We start from the raw sequence: 22,993 nt of genomic DNA, 5'->3' as shown, positions 1-22,993 counted from the left end.
CCAAATAAACTCTTCTTTAAATTGCCTTTGTCTGGTTTGTTGTTGTTGTTGTTGTTATGGTGGTGGTGGTGGTGGTGGTGGTGGTGGTGGTGGTGGTGGTGGTGGTGGTGGTGGTGGTGGTGGTGGTGGTAGTGGTGCTGCTGGTGGTGTGTTATTACAGTAATGAGCCAAGTAACAGTTTCCTGGGGAAGTGGATGAATTAATCTCTCTCCTTCATGTTTCCACTGCCCACTAATTTCCAATAAGCAATTTCCTTCCATTACAGCTGTGTGACCCAAGTTGAGCCAATCAATCATCCTTTTTGCCTTGGTTGAAACAAATTATTATATAAAGATTAAAAATATACTATATCTTCAACCCCATGAAAAGAGAGACGTTGCTTGTATTTTGTATTTATACTTGTTTTTGTATCTAATAAGGGATTAATATTTAAAATATTAAGACCCCAATAATTCAATAGCAAAAATAAAACCAGCCCAAAAATGAAGTGAAAGGGAAATTTAAGTAGATGTTTCTTCATACTTTATACAATAGGCCAACAAGTATATGAAATAAACACATGCTCAGCACCATAAACCATTAGAAAGAAGCAAGTCAACCTACAGGATGCCATCTCACATCTGCTAGGATGACTACTGAGATAGATAGATAGATAGATAGATAGATAGATAGATAGATAGATAGATAGATAGATAGTGGAAAATCACAGGTGTTGCCACAGAGAAAGAAAATGGAAGCAAGCTCCCTCTTGATTTTTAGATAAAATGCATTAGAGAAGCCTGTGCCCTATGACAGAAGTATAAAATATGAAACGGCCATTCCTTGGTCACCAAAGAATTACCATACAATCCAGCAGTTCCACTTGTGAACGTATAGACATAAGACTGGAAAGCAGGGCCTCATAAAGATGCTACTTCACGGCTTGGGGACTCCTATGAAAGAGTAAGAGGAAGGATTGCAGGTCCCAAAGGGAACAGGAACTCCAGACCTATCCAAACAGAGTCAACTAGCCTGGACCCTTGGGGCTTTCAGACACAGAACTACCAACCAAAGAACATATGCGAGCTGGACCTAGGCCTCCCCACTTATATGGAACAGATGGGTATCTTGGTCCTTATGAGAGTCCTGAACAGCTGGAATAGGGTCTATCTCAAAATCTGTTGTCTGTATGTGGGATATGTTCATCTAACTAGGCTGCCTGGTCTGGCCTCAGTGGGAGAGGATGTGCCTAACCCCACAGAGACCTGATGTGCCAGGGTTGAGGGATACTCTGGGAGGGACCCACCCTCTCAGATGCTTCTTCACTCACACTCAGATTATCACCATCCAAGGAAGCCAAAGAGGGGAAGCAACAGCAGTGTGTGTGGATGGATGAGTGATAAATGCGCTTTGCATAGAGTGGAATATTAGTCAGCCTTGGTAAAGGCTGGCACATGATGGAACATAGATGACCGGAAAGGAGAAATCAAGTATGGTTCCAGTTGTATGAGGTGTTTCTAGTACTCAGATTTCTAGAGCCAAAGTTAGAGAAGCTGGGAAGAGGAAGAATGAGCCATGGTTAATGGTATGCACTGTCAATGTCAAAAGAGGAAACAAGTTCTTGGATGAGCTGTCCAACAATGTGTATGTAAGTAACTTTACTGAACTATACACCTGGAGAAGGAAAGATGACAAAATTGCTGTCACATGTAATTGAGCACAATTGAGTGTTACAATTTTCAATGTCTATAAGGTTTGCTTCATGCTCAGTCCTAAGTGGGATTTCACCTCAGGCTCAAGAATTTATCCATGCCAAAGAGGAGGCAGGGAGATTGTAAGAGCCAGAGGGATGGATGACACTAAGGAAACAGTGTCTTCAGGCACAGCAAGGCCGGTGCACATATGAACTCACAGGACCTACAGGACCTGCACAGCTTAAACCAGATGGTCCCAGTGCTGAGAAGGAGTGGACAAGGCTCCCACACATAGTCAGAAGCTATCTGCAATTCACACGTTTCTCCATTGGTATCTCACCCAGACTAGAGGGCAGACCCCATGGCCAGGAGCAGTTGGTCAATACAGAATGAATTCACTAGTAGTTTTGCAGACTTTTTGTTTCATTTTGCTTTGTTTGGGCACTCTCTCTCTCTCTCTCTCTCTCTCTCTCTTCCTCTCTCTCACTCTCTCTCTCTCTCATTGGTTCTTTGCTTGCTTGTTATTGTATTGTATTTTGAGTTGTTTTTCTCTCTCTTATACAGTACATCCCACCAACAGCCTCCTCTCCCTCCCATTCTCCCACTTTCCCTCTTCCCCAGATCCACTGCTCCTTTCCCTTCAGAAAAGAGCAGGCCTCCCAGGTGTATCAACCAAACTTGGCACAGCAAGGCTCAATAAGACTGAGCACAGACACTCATATCAAGACTGGATGAAGCAACCCAGTAGGAGGAAAATGTTCCATGAGGAGGCAAAGAAGTCAAGGATACCTCCACTCCCATTGTTAGGAGGTCAACAAAAGCCTCAAGCTAAAGAACCTCAGCATGTATGCAGAGGGCCTGGTGCAGATCCATGCAGGTTCTGTAGTTGCCACTTCAGTCTCTGCCAGCCCCTATGAGCCCTGCTTTGTTGATTCTGTACGTCATGTTCTCCTGGTGTCCTCAACCCCTAAGGTCTTTCCTCTCCTCTTCTGTACGGTTTCCTGAGCTCTGCCTAACATTTGGCTGTGGCTCTCTGTATCTTCTCCCATTACGAATCATTTCATTGCTGCTGCTGCTGCTGCTGCTGCTGCTGCTGCTGCTGCTGCTGCTGCTGCTGCTGCTGCTGCTGCTGCTGTTGTTGTTTTGTCAATCATGTCTGATTCTACCCTAGATCGCTGAGACATCCAGCTTCCAGATCCTGGCCATCTAGGCAGTATCAGACTCCCTCTAGTGGTTGTAGGCCTCAGGTTAAACCACTCATTGCTTGGCCACTCCCACAAATTCTGAGCCACCATTGCTCCAGCACATCCTGTCAGTAGGGCAGGTTGCGGGTCATAGATGATGTCGCTGGGTTGATGCTCCAGTCCCACCACTGAAAGCCTTGCCTAGTTACAGAAGATGCCTTGTTCAGGCTCCATATCTTCCACTACTAGGAGTCCTTGCTACGGTCAACCTCGTATGGTCCAGGAAATTTCCACTGCACTAAGTTTCCACATCATCCCCTGAATGCCCACCCATTTCAATTGTCTCTCCTGTACTCTCTACCTCTGTCTCTCCTCCGCCCGCCCCGACCTGATCGCTCCTGTTCCCATCTCTCTCACCTTATCCACCATGCACCCACAAAATCTATTCTATTTCCCCTCCCCAGGTAGATCCATGCTCCCCAGTAGGCCTCTCATCTAACTTCTCTGGGTCTGTGGATTGTAGTATGATTATCCTTTGCTTAACATCTAATATCCACTTATAAGTGAATGCATATCACGTTTGTCTTTCTGGGCCTGGGTCACCTTGTTCAGATGGATTTTTTTTTTCTAGTTCCATTCATTTGCCTGAAAATTTCATGACGTCATTTTTTTCTAACAGCTGAGTGATATTCCATTGTGTAAATATGCACATTTTTTTACCCATTCTTCAGTTAAGAGACATTTAGTTTGTTTTCAGTTTCTGGCTTTTATGAATAAAGCCAATATGAGCAGAGTTGAGCAAGTGTTCTGGTGGTAGGGTGAGGAGTCTTTTGCGTATATGTCCAAGAGTGGTATGGCTGGATCTTGGGGTAGGTCAATTCCCAATTTCCTGAGGAAGTGCTATACTGATTTCCACAGTGGCTGTCTGAGTTTGTACCCCATCAGCAATGAAGATGTCTCCCTTGCTCCACATCCTCACCATAATGAGCTGCAATTTTTGTTGAGAATCTCAGTCATTCTGACATGTTAAGATGGCATCTCAGATAAGTAAAGCTGGGTGGATGAGAAGGATTTGTTGGAGGAAGGATCATGATCAAAATGTACTATATAAAATTTTGAATTTAAAATAATAGTAAAAAAATAAAAGAAAAATCTGCTTCATGGAAATCAATACCACATGAATATACTCATAACATTTTTTATGTTTTAAGAATTTCATAGAAAAAAGAATTTCATGCACCTGCACAATGTATTTTGATCATATTCACTACCTATTCTCCAATTCCTCCTATATCCTATATCCCTTCAATGTCCTCCTCCCAACTTCATGTTCTCTTTCCTTATAATGACCCACTAGTATAATATATATACATCCATGGAGAGTGGTCAATCTACCAGAGTATAACATTTTTATTATACTTTTGAGAATTTCATACATATATAAATGAAATATCATATTCACTCTCCATGTTACCCCTCCAACCTCCCTCTTATCTCAAAAGTCCTCTCCCTCTCAACTTCATGCTGTTGATGTAGTCATCTTTTTTTTATAACGCACTAAGTGCTGTTCGCATGTGCAAGATTGTGGGGCACAGGAAGCCTATCAATGGCCATGCCCTCAAATCACAATAATTCTCCCTTCCAGAGAAGCTACCAACTGACAGTAACTCCTCAGTAAAAACAAAAGGCTGGAAAACAACCCCTCTATTAATTCAGGAATTTTAGCTGGCTTGATCTTGTGTGGATCTCGTGGAGATGACCACAGCTTATGAGAGTTCACTAATGTGGTATCCATGTTGTGTGCAGAAGACAGCATTTCCTAGCACTGCTCCTCACATTCCACATCTCTGTTTGTGCTTCTATTGCTATGATAAAACACCATGAGCAAAAGCAACTTGGAAAGGAAAGGACTTATTCCATCCGACAATTTGTCATTTTTCAGGGAAGATAGGGCTGGAACTCGAACCAGACAATTCCTGGAGGCAGGAACTGATGCAGACACCATGGAGAAGTTCTGCTTACTGGCTTGCTCCCCATGGTTTCTTCACCCTGTTTTCTTATACCTCTTGGGGCCACCTGCTCAGGGGTGCACCCAGTGAGCTGGGTCCTCCCACATCAATCACCAATGGAGAAAGTGGTCTCAAGTTTCTCCATAGGCTATTCAGTATCCTCCCAACTTGGGTTCCCTCTTCCAAAATGACTCTGGTTTGACCTACAAATAACCTGAATGCTCTCTTACTTTCTTTCTCCCTTCTCTTCTCTAGTATTGCCTGGCCTAGAAAGGAGTGGAGGTTGATAACAGCTAGTACTCTGTCACTTATTTTCTAATTGTGGCCAGTTATGCATCTCTACATTAGCTTCTGCTCACTGTAAAAAGAGGTTTCTCTGGGAACTACTGTTATTGAGTAACTAACCACTTTCTGACTGGATTTTGAAGTCTGTGCCACAGGAAAAAAATTCATGTCTAATATATTAACCATGATCAAAATCCCATGGCTAGGGAGCTCATAGACCCTAGGGTACAAACCATGTTTCAGTAGAAAAGCTTACACAAAATAAAAAAAGCTTGGCATGGTAGCAAATATATTTAATTCCAACATTCAGGAAGGTTGAAGCTGGAGGGTTGCCATGAGTTTAAGGCAAGATTGGACTGCATAAAGAGATGCAATCTCAAAAACCCTAACAGAGAGAAGAGAGAAGGGGAAGGGAAGGGGGAGGGGAAGAGAGATCACATATACGATAAATCATACAAATTGCTTCTTAAAAATGGGAGAGAGCTGGGGGCAGGGTTACCATGAGTGTATCATTATCTGTGGCTGATTCTGTAACTGAACACTGAACCCTCCAGAGTCAGACTGTTAATATCCAAATCAATGAACCAAGTCCCTGCACCAGGTCTGATGTCACTTTAGGCTCACCAGGTGCTTCAGGAAGTAATACAGGAAGGGGGGCTGTGTGGCTGAAATCTAATAATCTGGACATATGTTCCTCCTTGGGACTCCTTGGTGAATTCTTAGTAGTATCATAGATGCAGGAGCCTAGTTTCCTCAGCCTGTTCTTCCAGAAGGACCAAGGAGAGGCCTTCTGCTTGTCCCAGTTGAGGCATTGTTAGTTGACACAACCCAGCACAGTGCCTGACATGCACAATGGCACAAGCCACAACTACAATGGCAGTGAATAATAGCTAATAGCTGGCAATTACTGGGTGTGTTGTGTGTACCATTGTGAGGACTTCCCCAATGCTTTGCTTACATAAAACCTCTTAACTCTTAATCCTATGAGGCACATGCATTATAGACTCCATTGTACAGAGGAGACTGAGGCCCTCCATTAGACACTGGGATGGAAGTGGCTTAAGATGGGATGTACAGCATCTACTTCCTCCACAGACTGGAATACCTCAGTGCTGACAACTTTCTTATTTTAACTACCCAGCTAAGATAGCATCTACTTTCTCCATCCATCTCCCCAACAGAATAGTTAATCTTCTTTCCTCCATTCCTCACAAGCCCTTATCCACTGTCCAATAAGTCTCTTTTGTAAGAGGGAATGGTATGCATCCATTATTATAAAAGGTAAGTTGACCCCCTAGCTAGCAAAATAGAACTCAATGCTATATCACAAGTTTCCAACCAACAATCAACCCATACACCTTCTCCACCATGCACAGTTTTATATGATTATGCATGCACCACCTTACCCCAAAGCAACGCATCTCTTTTCAAAGCATGTTTACATCTGCTGATTTTTTTGATACTTTCAAATCTCTAGTAGAGTGAACTTTACATGTAAAATTTTACCTGTGTAAAACATAAAGAAACTGAGGCACACTGCTACTCAACATCTTTCCTCGGGCTCATTGAACTTAAAGGTGTTTGTGAGTGAGGGCTTCCTGGCAGCATCCTCAGTAGGATGAATAGTATGTGGGTCCATGAACTCCCACTACCAGATAGCATTCCCTTTAAGTGGGCAGCAGGGTTGTCTGACAGCAGCAGTCACATGTGTGTGCTGAGAACATAACTGGCTTGGCAGAAAGGAAGACATTCTAAAGAAACATTTTGTGGCTCTCAAGCTGACTATCAGACTACTGAAACAATGGACTCCAAAGAAATGGGAAGTTCCCCAAAGATCTCACCATGAGAGAAGAAGGGAAAGGCATCAGCCAGAGGGGGGCCTGTCTCTAGAAAAAAGATTTCACACCATCTTAACAACTTGTCCAGTTGCCTTACAGGACCAGTGATGGGCAGGACCACATCTTGAGTAAAACTGCTTTACAAGGGACATATATATCCTTGGCCCTCCATCTAAATTTCCGTCTTACTTTAGGAACTAGAAGAGTTCATTGGTTCTGTTTGTCCTTCTTCCCAACATGGCCACATGAATAAATCTTTCTCTGGTCCTTACTTATAATTTTGCTCTTTTAATTGGCTGACTAGAGATAGGTGGTTGGGCCTGACTCGGGGCACAGGTTATGACCTCCAAGTTCAATAACAAGAAGTAAATAAGCATGTTGGAGGAAAGGCAAAATTTGTAATTACTTGACAATATGGAGCAATCTAGAAAAGAGTGGCAGGGCTGTGTTTACAGGAAAAGACTAAGACCCCAGGCTTGTGTCTCAATAGCCAGCTCTGAGGAAACCCAGGTAGAGGAAGCAGCACTGGTGGGGAAACCATCAGGAAGTGTTGGGTAGATGCCAAGTGTTCAGGCTGCCAGAGCTTTTATGACCTTGAAAGGTCATTTTGACCCCACCACGTGTCAAAGTAACAAGAAGGACCTGCCTGGACCTTGAAGAAGAGCAGCTGAGTAACCCAAGATACTGACTCTTTGATATGAACAAAAAGTAATCAAGAGGTGTCATAGGAGGGGCATAGGTCTAAGTCAATAGATTTCAGTTCCACGGTTCCCCTTCCTGATTTCCTTCCTCAAAAACCTGCTGAACCAATCGTGTGAGGACACTAGGCCAGTTGCAGAAAGATAGAAGTATGCCGTTTATGGGACTAGACTTTGAGGGGACAGGGATACAAACTTCTGTCCAGAGTCTTCAGAAAAGACAGGCCACCAAGTAGGACACTGACAGTGCCTTTAGGCCAAGAAACCCTCCCTCATCTCTGGGCTCCAGGAAGAAAAAGAAAAATGACACCACCAGTCAACAACAGGGACCATTCAGGAGGGCAGGGGCCACAGGTCTGGGCCCACTGAGTCATGAATAGCTCAGAATCAGGAGGAATACCAGTCATCACTGTGTTATATTAGTAACAACCACACCTAGCCACTCTTTCCTCCAGGAAGCCTTCCATGGTTGACAAGTCCCAGCTTCTGTTCATCTTCCCATGCCAGGTATCTGCTGCTTTGTTGGGCTAGGTTGCTGGCTTTGCAGCTACTTGCCTTGCCTCTCTGACTCAACATACACAGAAACCAGTGGACAGTGCTCCCTAGCACCCTGGTTCCCACAGTGACATGGGTCATGTCCAGGTCAACAACCAGCAACATCTTTCCAATGATCACCAGCCACAGACACCTAGGTCTCACTCTGGACCCCTTCCCCACCCCACCCCAAAAAAATCTGTTCTTCAAGACTAAGACTTTGACATTTAAATTTCTCTCCCGTCTCCTCCCTTCCTTCTGTCCCTTTGTGCAGCTACTGACTTGTACACACTGCACCTCTCCAGAATGGGCAGGAACCCCTTACTGAGTCTCCCACCTCTCCCCACATGATCTCTCCTCCAAGGTTCCCAAGTTCCACTACACCATTTTTAAGGATAAAATCTAAATCTCAATGTCCTCCTGAGTAAATAAAACTCACACGTTCCTCTTGGACATTTATTTCCTGAACAGCTCTCTGCTGTTCCAGACATACCATCTGGGTTTCTGCTGCTATTACATCTTCTTGAAACACCTCCTCCTCCCCTTCCTGATCCTGGGCATCTCCTGTCTTCCCAATGTCCTGTGTGTGCAGACTCTCAAAAGGACTCCTTCTAGGCACCATTGTCCATGTGGCTCCCCTCCCCCATCCCGCATGTGCAGTGAATGATCAGTCAGTAACATCATTGGGAGGTCTTACTTCCTTCTCAGAGGGTGCCCTGATCCCGAGAAGCACCCTTTCCTTGCAGACTGAGACCAGACAGCAGGCCGTCTCACACCTCAGATAAGATTTCTGTCAGCAAGGCTGGGTCTCTTGCATCAGATAAGGGCACCTTGGATTCAGAACCAATATTCCCCCATCAAGCAAGATATCACTGAAGGCAGGAGCTATGTCTCCTGCTCTAAACGATGTTCCTGATAATACAGACTAAACTTCTTTTACTGAACATTAAGGGATACCCAGAACCATGACCTGAGTACTTCCCAGAAATATTTGTGATCTTGTTTGTATGCGTGTGTGCACACCTAAGAAGAAATACATTGCTAAGTTCTGTAAGCTGTTCTTAGTCAGGCCATGTCTCCAGGAACAAGTTCTGGTGATGAGAGACTGCCTGTCCCCCTTTAGTAGAGGTTGTGCTGGGTGCAGTAGTGTGTGCACAACTGCCGGTGAAACTGAAGATGATAGTCCTTCACCAGTTTGCCCAAGATGTACAGGAACTCATCGAAGCAGATCTGGTTGTCCTTGTTTTTGTCAGCCGCCCGGAAGAGCTCTGTGATGTAGTATGGCTGCCTGCGGCCCTGCCAAACACAAAGAGGATCATCAACCCACACTGCATTCAGTATACGAGCCCTCCAAACTCCTCCTGCTGGGGATGAAGGGCATTACAGCAGCCTGGTTCCCCTTCAACAAGCCTTCAGGACAAGTTCTCACAGAGTATCAGTGACAAGATCATCATATACTACAAAATCAGGCTGAAGAAGCACTGGTGTTAATAGACACCTTGGGTCATCAGACCTAGAGTGGCATGGGCAGAGAGAGCAAAAATAGTCCTTTCAAAAGAGAAGTTTAAGTAATTCCTGAATTGAGCTCAGAAGCCTGGATTCCCCAGAACCACTTCACATACAGTCAGTGTCTGTGCTGTCTTCCGAGGTGCACTGTGAGCTCTCTACAAGAGTCACCTGTACAGGCTTCCTGAAGACAAGACACTGCCTTCTTCCTCCAAACCAAGAACTCCTCAGGGGGAAGGTTGCATGCACACATCATCTCCAGCATGAATGTAGGACCACCTCCAAGTCAGGCAGATATCTGTCTGCATCCCGTGCTACCTACCTAGGCATTATTTAGGAAACATTAACTGGTTCATCTATAGTGTGCAGAAAGTGAAATAGGACAGAGAAATGACCGCAGGAGCTGCCCAGGGTATCCAAGCAGAGGACCCTGAGGCTGAAGATCCGAATGGCAAAGGAAAGGGCTGTTTGAAATGGGAGAGGGGGTGTGAGGAAAGCCGGGGTCCTTGTTTACAAAGAAGATGTGAGACAGATGGAGAAGGGAGGATGTGGTCAAACCGAGGGAGGGGAGGGAAAAGCAGGTTTCAGCAAGATTTTCCTGGTATATGTAGGCATGCTCTCACACACAGAATGGAGCATCTGAGAAGCATTTGTGGGAAGGAAGGTAATGCTGCAGATCCAGAAGGCAGCCCCTCATCCCTGTAGGAAATCAGCAACTTCTCTCCCTTTACCAGCCCCACCATCCAATAACCCTGTCACATCCAGAGTGTGAAACCTTCTACATCTGACAGGCTCTCCTCAACTCCCTTATCAACACTTTTTTTATATTTATTTTTTACATTTCAAATGTTATTCCCTTTCCCGGTTTCCTGTCCATAAACCCCCTATCTCCTCTCCCTCCCCTTCTTCTATAAGGGTATTCCCCTCCCCATCCACCGCCCCGCCTGGCATCCCCTTACACTGGGGGTCCAACCTTGGCAGGACCAAGGGCTTCTCCTTCCATTGGTGCCCAACAAGGCCATCCTCTGCTACATATGCAGCTGGAGCCATGGGTCAGTCCAAGTATAGTGTTTGGGTAGTGGTTTAGTCCCTGGAAGCTCTGGTTGGTTGGCATTGTTGTTCTTATGGGGTTGCAAGCTCGTTCAGCTCTTTCAATCCTTTCTCTAATTCCTCCAATGGGAGTCCTGTTCTCAGTTCAGTGGTTTGCTGCTAGCATCCGCCTCTGTATTGGACATGCACTGGCTGTGTCTCTCAGGAGACATCTATATCCGGTCCCTGTCAGCATGCACTTCTTAGCTTCATCCATCTTATCTAGTTTTGGTGACTGTAGATATATGGGCCACATGTGGGGCAGGCTCTGAATGGCTGTTCCTTCAGTCTCTGCTCTAAACTTTGTCTCCATATCCCCTCCTGTGGATACTTTTGTTCCCCCTTTTGAGAAGGAGTAAAGCATCCACATTTTGGTCATCCTTCTTCTTGAGCTTCATGTTGTCTGTGGATTGCATCTTGGGTAATTTGAGCTTTTGGGCTAATATCCACTTATCAGTGAGTGCATACCATGTGTCTTTTTCTGGTCAACATTTATTCTTACCAAGTCTGCCAGCTATGCCATTGTGCCTGTCCCCAAGAGCCCTGCAGCAAAGGCAACACTATGGGTTCTATGATCGCAGTCCTGGGCAAGGCAAGGCAGCACCAAGGAGTTCTTCCCAAAAGGAAAATATTTCCTAAAAACAGTTAGCAAGGAACTCCTATTCTGGCTATCTTCTGAGCCCTCGAAGGAACATTCTAGAAAGAAGGAGGTTGTCTTTGTGTTCTTTCTCAAAGCCTGGAAGTAGGTGAAGGAGACATTTTACAGGAATAAGCAGAGTCTCACTTCCTCTAGAGGTGGCAAGCCAGAGACCCTGAAACACCACAGACTTCACCAAGACAGCACCCACAGTTTCCTTCAGAGCTGCAGTCCCTAAGAAGCGCAGTAGCTGAGGACTAGAACTAATCACAGACTGGATGAGCAGGCTCTATAAGCCCAGGATCTGGGGCTGTCTCCATCTGACTCTGAGAAGCCCTAGGCATGGGGAGTGGAAGAGGTTATATTTCCCATGCCCACCAGACCAGGGCAGCCTCCACAGCCTAAATTCCCTACTACTTCAGGCTCATGGCAGACACTCTGGTGAAGGGACTTATGCTCTAAGGACTCACAGAGAAAGTCTGAGTTTGGGGCAATGTCACTGACTAAAGAGGCTTCTGAACAGAGAACAGCGTTGAGCCTGTCATGCTCACAGGACACAGGAAGCAGAAGAATCCAAAGGTGTGGTATCAGGCTGTAGTCTCAGAGATTAGTAGTCTCTTCATGTGACTGGAGTGAAACCAAGCAGGTGACTTCAGAGAAGGGAAGGACAGGAAATAAAGCAAACCCTACTCTTCGCATGCCCCCACCTCCTCCATTCTCCTTCAGGAACAGGAGATTCCCAAGGGAGTCATCTCCTCCCACCTACCCACCTCACTGCTCAGTCCCAATCCCACAAACAGCGCTCTCTAGGCGCTTTGGTTCTCACTTCATCTCCCACTCCAGCACCAGACCCAACATACCAGGGTGTCCATGAAGCGAGGCACACTATCCAAGAGCAGGGCTTTCAGCTCCTCCAGGGACAAGGTCTCCTTGTCCCCTTCCCGGGCAGCATAGTGATGAAAGCAGTGTATGATTTGGAAAAGGGAGTCCTCTACTGGTGTGTCTGGCATGACCGATGGACCCTTCAGGGTACAGGCAAATCTGCAGAGTAGATGAGGAGGCTCTGGGACAGTGGAGAGTCTGTAAGGAAGAAGGAGAAGAGCTAAGAGGAGGGAATTCTTCCTCCTGGAGACATCAGCCCCCTGCCCACTAGCCTGAGCTGCATCAGGAAGGGGCCGCCTTGCACCCCTGCTGATCCCATGTGAACTTGGGTTGCTGGCTCTGTCCTCAACAAGCTTTCCTGCCTGATCTAAAGTGAGTCCCTACACTGGAACTGAGGGCATCCTGGGTCCAGGAGTTGTCTCCTCATTGCTAATAGTCAAGATCTGAACAAACTAAAGATGGTTTGAAGCCAGGCACTGTTTTTGTTGTGTACAATGAAAATGTTGGAATCCTTGAAGAGGCAAGAGCCCTTCCCCTACAGTAACCTTCCCCTACAGTAATGTACTTGATGGGACCAGCAGAACATTAAGATGATTATACTACACAGAAGAATCAGACCGGGCAATTCCTGTTTGTGTTTTACTTCTCACTAGAATATACATACATACAGACCGACAGACAGACAGACAGACAGCACAGCCATTGACACCTTTGTTCCCACCACTATCTGGCACGTTATCTTCTCCAGGAGTTGACCCCAACCCCAGCATAGTCTTTCCAGCCTTATAATCCTGGGGCCTTTTCACAGCTCTATGCACTGTCCACCTGATGCCCACCACCCCTTACTCCATACAGAGGTGATAGGAAGCAACTGCCTTCCCTAAACCCTGTGCAAACAACAATCCTAACAACCATGCATCTGCTTCTTCTCATCACCCCATTTAATCCACACAGGACCCTGGGGAGTTAAGCATCATGACCCTATCCTCCTGGAGGGAAAATGAAATCCAAAGAGGCTAAGGAATTTACCAAAATTACACAGCTGCTACACACATAATTGGCCTCAAATCCTTGTATTTATGGACAAGCCCAGAAACACGCTTATCCTCTGGGATTTTAAACCACTTTGGGGCCACAGTTCCATTGTTGGAGCACTCATTCACACTATGCATGTTCTCCATAACAGGCAAGCTGAGGATCTCTGCTCTCTAAGAACAGCACAGCCCACACCACCCCTGAGATTGTCTTGGAGGAGGCACTAACCTGTTGCTCTCAATGCAGGGCTGCTCTTCATCCACAGCCCAGCCTCTATATGATCCTGGAAATCAGATAAAAGGCAGACTTCTGAACAGGGGAACTTCCACCAGGCTAGACATCCTGCCCATTCCCAGCCCACTCATTTATGGCAGCTAGTGTGTGGCTTTCCCCAGGTTCTTCTACAGCAGAACCAAACCTTAACTGCATTCCTGGGATGACACTGTCATACTCCTGGTTTTAGGGACCCACCTCTAGGACCTGAAAAACCTAAGAATCACAAAGGTTTCATTATACATCCACTGCCTCCAATCAGAGCTCATCATCCCGCCCCACCCCCTAGCCCCAGGGACACCCTTAAAAACAGCTTCCTTAGACACCCTCCCTCAATTAGTGAACCTCCAAAGTCCACAGTAATGAATCACACCCATCCACTCAGTCAACAAGTATTTCATGAGTACTCGCAGCAGGCCAGTCCCTCTGCTAAGCAATGTGAATAAAACGCTTGGCCAGCTAGCTCTCAGGATGGGGTTGAATAAGAGGGCTGACAGTTACACATGGACACCATGTACCCTGGGCAAGTACAGGACAATCAGGACACCCATCAAGGGCCACCTTCTCCCAGAAAAAAATTGAGGAAGACTTAACTTAAGGAGGTGCTATTTGAGCAGTGTCTTGAAAAGAAATTTTGAGTTGCTCTGGGGAATGAAGTAGCTTTAGGCAGAGGGGAATGTGCAAACAAAGGCTTGGAGGTATGGAACTGCATGGCCTGCTGTGGACATGGAGTTGACATGGTACTCATGAATGCTTATAAGAGCAAAGTTCCAGACAGCAAGCACATAAAAGGTCTGAAGGCTCTGTGTACCTAGCCAATGCTGAACCTTGACTTTCTATATGGGAAGAGCTAAGATGTTGCTTTAGTAGTCTTGATGATGTACGGAGGTCAAGACCTACATACACACACACACACACACACACACACACACACACACACACACACGCACACACACACACACACACACAGTGCTAGGATCAGTTTAGACCATTAGGAAATAAACAACTGCAACCTGGAACTCGCTCTACTGTACAGATGGCCTCTACACAAGTGACACTTAACTATAAAGGACAAATTAACTCTCCTTACACCTCACCCCAATACAAGCCTTCGCTCAGTGGCAGCTTCTGTCTGACCATCTCAACCAAGTAGCACACATGGGACCACACAGACTGATGAGTGCATCTCCCAGAAGATAGCGCCAAAGATCAAGCGACTGATGGAGAGTCTTCCCCGCATCCCAGAAGGTTCCCCAGAAACTGAAGGAACAGTGTCTGAAAGCCCCAAGGTTCAGTGCCAGCACCTGAGCCACCACAACAACCATACCACAATGACACCCTTAACAATAACAAATACTAACCCAGGACCTTTTCCAGTTTGCATTTCTCTAATGGCACAATTTCCTCAACACACAAGTTGTTTATCGAACCCCTATTGTGTTTCTATGCTAAAAGTATGGCTTAGTTTTCTCAGCTGTTTGGAAATGCCAAGCTAGAACCCTAGAGAGCTTTATTAAATATCTTTGCTTCGTCCATCTTTCACCAGTAACATATCCCAAGCAATAATTAAGAAAATATTCAGAAAAGAAAGAAAATATTCACCACTGTAATGTTTATAATTTAGACGCATAGGTAAATTATGTAATTAACATGTTTAGTATTTAGACAAATACTTTATAATATTTGGTATTTCAGCTCTAGCTGAAATGAGAATGAAGATCCATTAACCAAACTGCTGCTTGCCAGAGACCAGCATCTCCTCCTGACTTGTCTCCCTCCCTGGTCACAACCCACCTCCTCCAGGGACTCTCTCTATTCGCCTCCTCCTGGCCTGTCTTCCCCTCTCTGATCACATCGCACTGCCCCACCCCCACCCCGGGGGCTCTCTATCATCAACAGTGATTCAGACACCAGGTTGTGCTACCTTCATTTCCTTCCTGGCCCCATCCACTCAAATCACCCAAGTTTAAGGCTGCTTTCATGGACCACCCCCTGCTTCTGGTCCCCTCCCTACTCTGGGATTCACCATATCCCAGCCCGAATCCCCCCAGGGATTCGCCAGAGCCCCAGAAACCCTGTAAGCTGCCTGACTGGGCCCCTCCAGTTGTCCTATCTGATCTCTAGACTCAGGACCAGCCCCATTTCTTTGAAAAACTTGTTTCAAACCGTTTTATCAAGCTGCTGAAAGCGCCAGACCACAGCAAACAAACTGTAGAGACTTGTCTTGGGATAGTCTACAGCCCCAAATAGTAGACAGACAGGAACCTGCATCCTGGCTCTACTGTGAATTAGCCCCATCCTGAATATTGTAACCTGTAACGAAAGACTCGATTAGAACAAGAAAAGAAAAAAAAGAAGAAAACAAACAAACAAGCAAAAACTCAACCCAGAACTAACTCCAAATGTGTAAACCTCATCTCATAGGTTAAAACACACACATACATTCTCTCCTCCACCCCGGCCTCCCTCTCCCTCTCCCTCTCCCTCTCCCTCTCCCTCTCCCTCTCCCTCTCCCTCTCCCTCTCCCTCTCCCTCTCCCTCTCCCTCTCCCTCTCCCTCTCCCTCTCCCTCTCCCTCTCCCTCTCCCTCTCCCTCTCCCTCTCCCTCTCCCTCTCCCTCTCCCTCTCCCTCTCCCTCTCCCTCTCCCTCTCTCCCTCTCCCTCTCCCTCTCCCTCTCCCTCTCCCTCCCTCTCCCTCTCCCCTTCTTCTTCCTCTTCTTCTTCTTCTTCTCCTCCTCCTTCTCCTCCTCCTCCTCCTTCTTCTCTCTCTCTCTCACACAAAATAAAATAAAATAAAATAAAATAAAATAAAATAAAATAATTACCTGGAAAAACTTTTCCAGACAAAACAAAGAGATAAGAATAAAATAAAGTAAACACATGAAGATAAAGTTTGCATTCTTTTAAAAAACCCAAACTGAAACAATGCTGGAAATAAAAAACTCAGTAAGCCAAATGAAAGCCTCAGCAGAAAGCTCACCACAGAACAATCATGTCAAAACCAGGGTCAAGGGTGAAAGGCAAAGCAGAAGAATCAGACCAAGGAGTATATCTCTATACATATGTGCATGTAGCAATAACAATTGCAGGTGAGATTGTCAACTTGGAAGGAGGAAGGAGAAGAGGGTGGGAGTGACAGAGATACAATACTCATATAGGATAGACTCAAAAAAATTAAAAATAAGTGTGAACATTTCATGAAGAAACCTAGTACTTTGTATACTAACTTAAAATTAAAATATATTTATATAAAAGGAAACATTAATAGGAGAGTTGGAGGACACCATGAAAAAAAATCTCACCTCTGAGGCATAGAAGAAGGAGATTACTTACCATAGCAAAGACATGGAAAATATGTTCAGTAAATCATCGAAGAAAATTTCCCAAACCTAGTAGAAAGAGATGACCATTCAGGTACAAGATGTCTATAGAACACCAAATAGATAACACCAGAAAATAAAATGTTCATGCTATATTATATTTAAAACATTAGAAACACAGAATGAAAGGGGGTATTGGAAGCTGCAAGAGAAAAAAGTCAAGTATCTTAAAATTGAAGAAAAAATTAAAAAATAATTCATGATAAAACAAATTAAAGGAATCGAAATGTAAATAAGAAATACTCAAGTTAATAAAGATAAAAAACAGAGAAAAAAGAAAAAAAACAAATTAAAGGAATCTATGACTACTAAGCCAGCTCTACAGAGGCTACCAGAAGGAATACTTTAGTCTAGAGAGAAGAATAAACACAGGGAACAAATAAATGATGCTAGGATAGGAAACAAAAGAGACCTGAAAAAAGACCGTAAAATCAATAAAATGACAGAAATTAATACACACCTTTCGATAATAATTCTGAATACTAATGGCCTCAAAAATGTCTTGAAGAAAACCTAGCCAGGAAAATGAAAGAACTATACAATGAAAACTTTAAAACACCAAAGAAAAATTGGAAAAGGTATCAGGAGGCGGATTTACAGTAGGATGATTTCGAAAATGGCCATCCTATCAAAAGCAATTTATAGATTCTGATAGGTCCCTATCTCTTATCTTTTGAAACAGTCAGTTATAAAATGAATCAAAGACATTAATGTAAAACTTGAAACCTTGAAGCTGCAGGAAGAACATATAGGGGAAAACACTAGGCAAGAGCATTCTGGAAAGAACTCTAATAGCTCAGGGAATAATAGCAAGAAGTCAAACGTGAGATTGTCTGGAATCTAGAAGCCTCTGCCCAGCAAAGGAATAACCAAATAGTGAAAGAGACAGCATAAGATACAGGAGAAAAGTCTTTGCTATATGTAAAGTGGACATTGAATTAATATCTAAGATAATAAAGAACCCAAAATTAAATATTAAAAACCCAAATCATCTCATCAATAAAATCTACCAGACAGCTGGTTCTCAGAAGAATGGTAAATAACTCAGAATACAGTGAAAACATACTGGGTGGTGGTGGTACACGCCTGTAATCTCAGCCCTCCAGAGGCAAAAGGCAGGTGGATCTCTGTGAGATTCTGGGCCAGCCTGGTCTACAGAGTGAGTTCCAGACAGCCAAGGCTACACAGAGAAACCCTGTCTCTGAGGCATGGAGGGAGGTGGGAGTAAAAGAAAACATGTTTTACATTTTCAGTCATCATAGAAAATTAATCAGAATTAAATTAATATTGCATCTCATCCCAGCCAGAATGGCTATTGCCAAATACTCAAACAAGAGTACATGCAGTAATGATGCTGAGAAAAGGAATCCTCACACACTGCTGGTGGACATGTAAATTACAGTTTCCATTATGCATGGAGGCTCCGAAGACTACCATATGATCCAGCTCTCCTACTTCTGGGAATAAACCTGAAGGGGTCCAAATTAGTAAACCACAGAAATACCCACACACCCATGTGTTCTAAAGCACTATTCACAAGAGCCGCCAAACACAGGATCAGCCTGGATGCCCATCAATGGCTAGAGATGGATGACTGAACAAAGAAAACATGGCCTATACATGTGGTGGAGTCTCATTTAGCCATAAGGAAGAAGGGAAATATGTCATTCACAGGAAAATGAATAGCTGTGGAGATCACTGTGCTAAGCAAAATAATCTAGACTCACAAAGACAATGTTGCCAAGTGTCCTCTCATGTGGACAACAAGCAAGCAGAAGGAGAACTAAGTGGGGAGGAAGGTAGAAATGACCAGAAAAGAGAAGACACTGGGTGTTAGAAAAGTATAACGAAATACATGCATGAAAATGTCATTGTGAAGTTCATTAGCTTGTATAATAATTCTTAAAGGATTTATTTATTTATTTTATATAAGCACACTGTAGCTGTCTTCAGACACCAGAAGAGGGCATCAGATCTCATTACAGATGGTTGTGAGCCACCATGTGGTTGCTGGGATTTGAACTCGGGACTTCTGGAAGAGTTCAAAGATGGCTCTTAACCACTGAGCCATCTCTCCAGTCCTTGTATAATAATTTTAAAAACAAGTAAAAAAGAAACTCTTGTGTGGCCCCCAAGTAAAACAACTGCATAATGTCTATGGTATGGATACAATAATGTTTAACTACTTCTACTGTAATTTTCATTCAAGTTTATAGCCTGTTGACATGAAGTAGTATTTCCATCATATGGAGAAGTGGGGAGAGAGAAGCAGAGGCCTTGGTTACAATGGGAATCCCTTGGGGAGAAAGTTGGGGGAATCAAGTGGATTAAGACAGCAGGTGCTACCTAGGGAAAACAGAGTATTGTAGCTCAATAGAGGCCCAGGATGCTCAAAGGGCTGGCCACTAAATGGACCCTGAACTCTCTTGTGCCACATTGGAAATTTCAGGTGCTGAGTAACAGGAAAGGGTCCCATTTTAGTTACTTATCCCTCACTTTCCTTCCACCAACTTTCCGACTCCCACTGACCACCTATTTCTTCTTCCCTCACTGTCACTAGCCTTTTCTGTAACATGGTGGAGGCACATCAGGTTTAGTACCATGACGGCCAACTCCCACGTCGGCTGTTTTGCATATATTTAAACGACTTAATCTCCTGCTCCAGACATTCCTTAGAGGTCCTCCCATCACTGGATTCAGGCAATGGAGAACAGAAGGAGAGTGTGTCATTTTCCTCCCCTCTCCATAAGAACCCTGTGAGCACCTGACTATATATTGCACTGAAGTGAATCTGTCTCTTTCCCTGGACTGTCAGTTCCCAAAGAGCAGTTGCTGAGGAAACTGGGGGAGGGGGAAGCCTTTAACTTAGGAGACAGGAGTATGGATTTGAAGTAGGATTTTCTGCTGTTGGTTTGCTGCGTGAATTTGTTAAGTTTTCTTAACCCTGTACATGTCAGCTTCTCTTTACCTAAAATGAAATTAAAACCTATTATGATTATGAGAATTAAGAAGGAACGAAGGTATGGCAGGACTCTTGATGCCTGGTTCATTAAACATAATTGTGGGGCAGTTGTGGCTAGCTGTCAGGACAAATATGTAGAAATCTGTAAGTCAGACGAATGATCAAATAAAACCTATTGCCTCCCAGGCTCAAAAACTCTAGCAACTCAGTGTTTCTCTCCCATTTGCCCACCCACAAGCCACACAAGTGCTAAATTGAGTTAGGACAAGAGCCTTCTGCTCCAAATAAGATCTTTTGGAAGATACAGACACTGGTCATTACAACTGGTCTTGTTAGGACCTTCCTCAGCTCAGTTAAGTCAGCAACTGACTCTTGTATCCTGGGACTGTTTCACCCTTCTCTTAGCCCATACTGCAACCTGAAGGATAGGGAGCATTGTGGGGCCTGAGGCTACCCCAGCCCTGTCATCAACAGGCCAGAAAGAAAAAGGAAACACGATGCTGATACCCACCATGAACAATCTGACTCAACAGCATAAGAAGCAAGACAGTTGCTTCTGTTCAGCAAGTGTCTATTTTAATCATCCATCTTTGTTTCCTCATCCCCAGGATGTTCCAAGAATTGCTCTAACTAGTCCAGGACTGGGCTTTAATATCTGCTCACAGTTTTACTCCTGTGCTCACACTTGGAGCCTACCCAATGTTTCATGAAGATCTTACAAAGGGTGATGATGAGGCCCTCGGGTGCCTTGTCCCTGATAGAAGACGGGCAGTGAGCAAATGACGTTATCCAAGGACATTATCCTATTCCCACCACTCTAACCTTGACTTTGAAGTCAAAAGTGATGATCTTGATGCTTCCTAAAGAGGGGTCTACCAAATACTGGGTGCAGCTGGATGCACTATCTTAGGGCTCCATTATTTTCTGCATCTTAACCCCCAGTTCTGCCTGCTTCTGGATCCTGTTCATGGGCCCACTGCTAGACTTTGGTTCACCTCTATTTTCATCTTGGTTCCTGAGTGGATGAACAAATGTCTCAGGGATGTTCCTGCCTACCTCTTTTTTTTTTTTTTTTTTTGGTTCTTTTTTTCGGAGCTGGGGACCGAACCCAGGGCCTTGTGCTTCCTAGGTAAGCGCTCTACCACTGAGCTAAATCCCCAGCCCCCCTGCCTACCTCTTTTTGAACAATAATTATTGCATCACATTGAAAGCAATAAGCTCTTTCTGCCCTGCCGTAGTCTTCCTTCTCTCAGTCGACATTTAGCCACATGTGAGGAGAAGGGAAATGGGATCATTACCTTTGTTCCCTACAGACTCGTGAAAGCAAACATGAACAACACTAAACTGAAAAGTCCATGGCAGGTGGAATCAACACACTTTGTGAATACAGGGATAATGATGACATAATCAAGAAGGCAGATGGGGCAAAGATATTAAAGAATAATTTTCACAACTTCCTCAGTGTTTGTGTGAATAAAAGTCTGACTTTCCAATATTAGTTGGGCTCTGCTATGGGTCTCAGAGGGGTCTAGTGTGAGCCTGCTAGTCCAGCATGGCTGCATAAGGGGAGGTGTGACACAGTTCTTGCCTTTGGAGCATCATCAGGCCATTGATCCTGTGACCCCGACACGTGCTGATGGTTGCTGTTGCCCCCAAAGTTGATCTGCTGTCTTTACTACTCTACTCTCAATCTTTCTTTCTAAGGAATATACTTCCCCTCATTACTCAAAACTAATCATGCCATAATAAATGAAACAGATGTGGTTCTCAGGAATGAGGAATGGACATGGCCATGAGGCTGTGGAAGAAAAGGAAGAGACCCTCTGCTTGGCCTTTAGGGTCATGCGAAGGATCTAGATAACATAACCACAAAGGCCATAAGGACTTGGTTGGTCCTTTTTGGAAATGATTCATTGCCAGACTTGGCCTTGATTTTGGAATCATGAGGAAGCACACATACTCTCCAGTCCAATGACTGTTGTATTGATTAACCAGGATGAACTTGGAGACATGGAGGATAGAGAGTGTTCTCAGGAGGAAAGGGTATGTATGGGAAAAAAATAGGAATTTATATATGATTTAGGAATAAATAATATTAGAAGGAGAGTACACGAGGCTATGGAATTGCTAGGATATGGAAATGATGATTAGAGAATTAAAAAATAACGTAGAAGCATATAAGCTAGTACTCTGTTTTTCTAGCTGTTTGAAGAGTTGGAGATAACAATGCCTGGAAAGATATTAGAGAGAGCTGTTTTATTGTTTCACTTATATGAATTCAAAACTTTGTAAGAATTCATTTTAATTTTAATAGTTCGCCACATTTCGACTCTTACATGGAAGCAATTACTAAAGACTGCTGTCTGGTATACCAGAAAACTGGAAGAGCTGTGCCCAGCTACCTGTAAAGAACAGGCTGTGTAAACCTATGAGGAAATGTACATTTGCTTTATGCTCGGTTCTGCTCTAAGGAAATGGGGGCTGGGACTATTGATCTGGGACTCACAGAGTTAATGTAAATCTAAGAATTCTTGATAATTATTAACACTGATCAAAGCCTTGCTGATGGAGCTTTAGTAAATAAGACTGTGTTCAGTCTCTCTCTGGCTATTAAGCTATTACACTTAAACTTAAGCTAACGTTGAAGAATAAAGAATACTGAGAATCATCTGAGACCCAAGGAGTACCTGAACTAGCAGCATGCATCTACTACTGACTCTGAGCCACTCCCATTCCTGCCTTTCTCAAGACCCTCACACTGACGCTGGACCTTGGCACGAGACTCTGCTGGAAAGGCCAAAGATGGAGGGCGTCCTTCTAGGCCACAGAACTCTTAGTGTAGGGGATGGAGCTGAACTTCAAGGGTAAAGCCCAAGTGCAGGTAGGGTTTGGGATAAGAAGAGGGGTGGCAATGGAAAAGAGAAGTGGAGAAGGGATAAATAATACTAATGATGTTTGAAAAGGCCATAGAGAATCATTTTATGTTTACTAAAAATTACATATAATACT

The 22,993-nt window shown here is 44.3% G+C and overlaps 1 protein-coding gene across 1 annotated transcript; it reads right to left on the bottom strand.

Annotated features, from left to right (window-relative positions):
• Window positions 1-9,261: 9,261 nt before the first annotated feature.
• Window positions 9,262-13,703, bottom strand: S100a7a (S100 calcium binding protein A7A). Its single transcript, NM_001109471.1, has 3 exons — window positions 13,599-13,703; window positions 12,314-12,533; window positions 9,262-9,517 (listed from the first exon to the last, which is right to left on the bottom strand). The coding sequence occupies exons 2-3, from the start codon at window positions 12,461-12,463 to the stop codon at window positions 9,341-9,343; spliced, it is 327 nt and encodes a 108-aa protein (NP_001102941.1). The 5' UTR covers window positions 12,464-12,533; window positions 13,599-13,703; the 3' UTR covers window positions 9,262-9,340.
• Window positions 13,704-22,993: the final 9,290 nt, after the last annotated feature.

This window comes from Rattus norvegicus, chromosome 2, assembly GCF_021556685.1.
Source record: "Rattus norvegicus strain SHRSP/BbbUtx chromosome 2, alternate assembly SHRSP_T2T, whole genome shotgun sequence".
Lineage (NCBI taxonomy): Eukaryota > Metazoa > Chordata > Mammalia > Rodentia > Muridae > Rattus > Rattus norvegicus.
The sequence above is the reverse complement of the archived record's forward strand: the minus strand, read 5'-3'. Positions and strand labels throughout refer to the sequence as shown.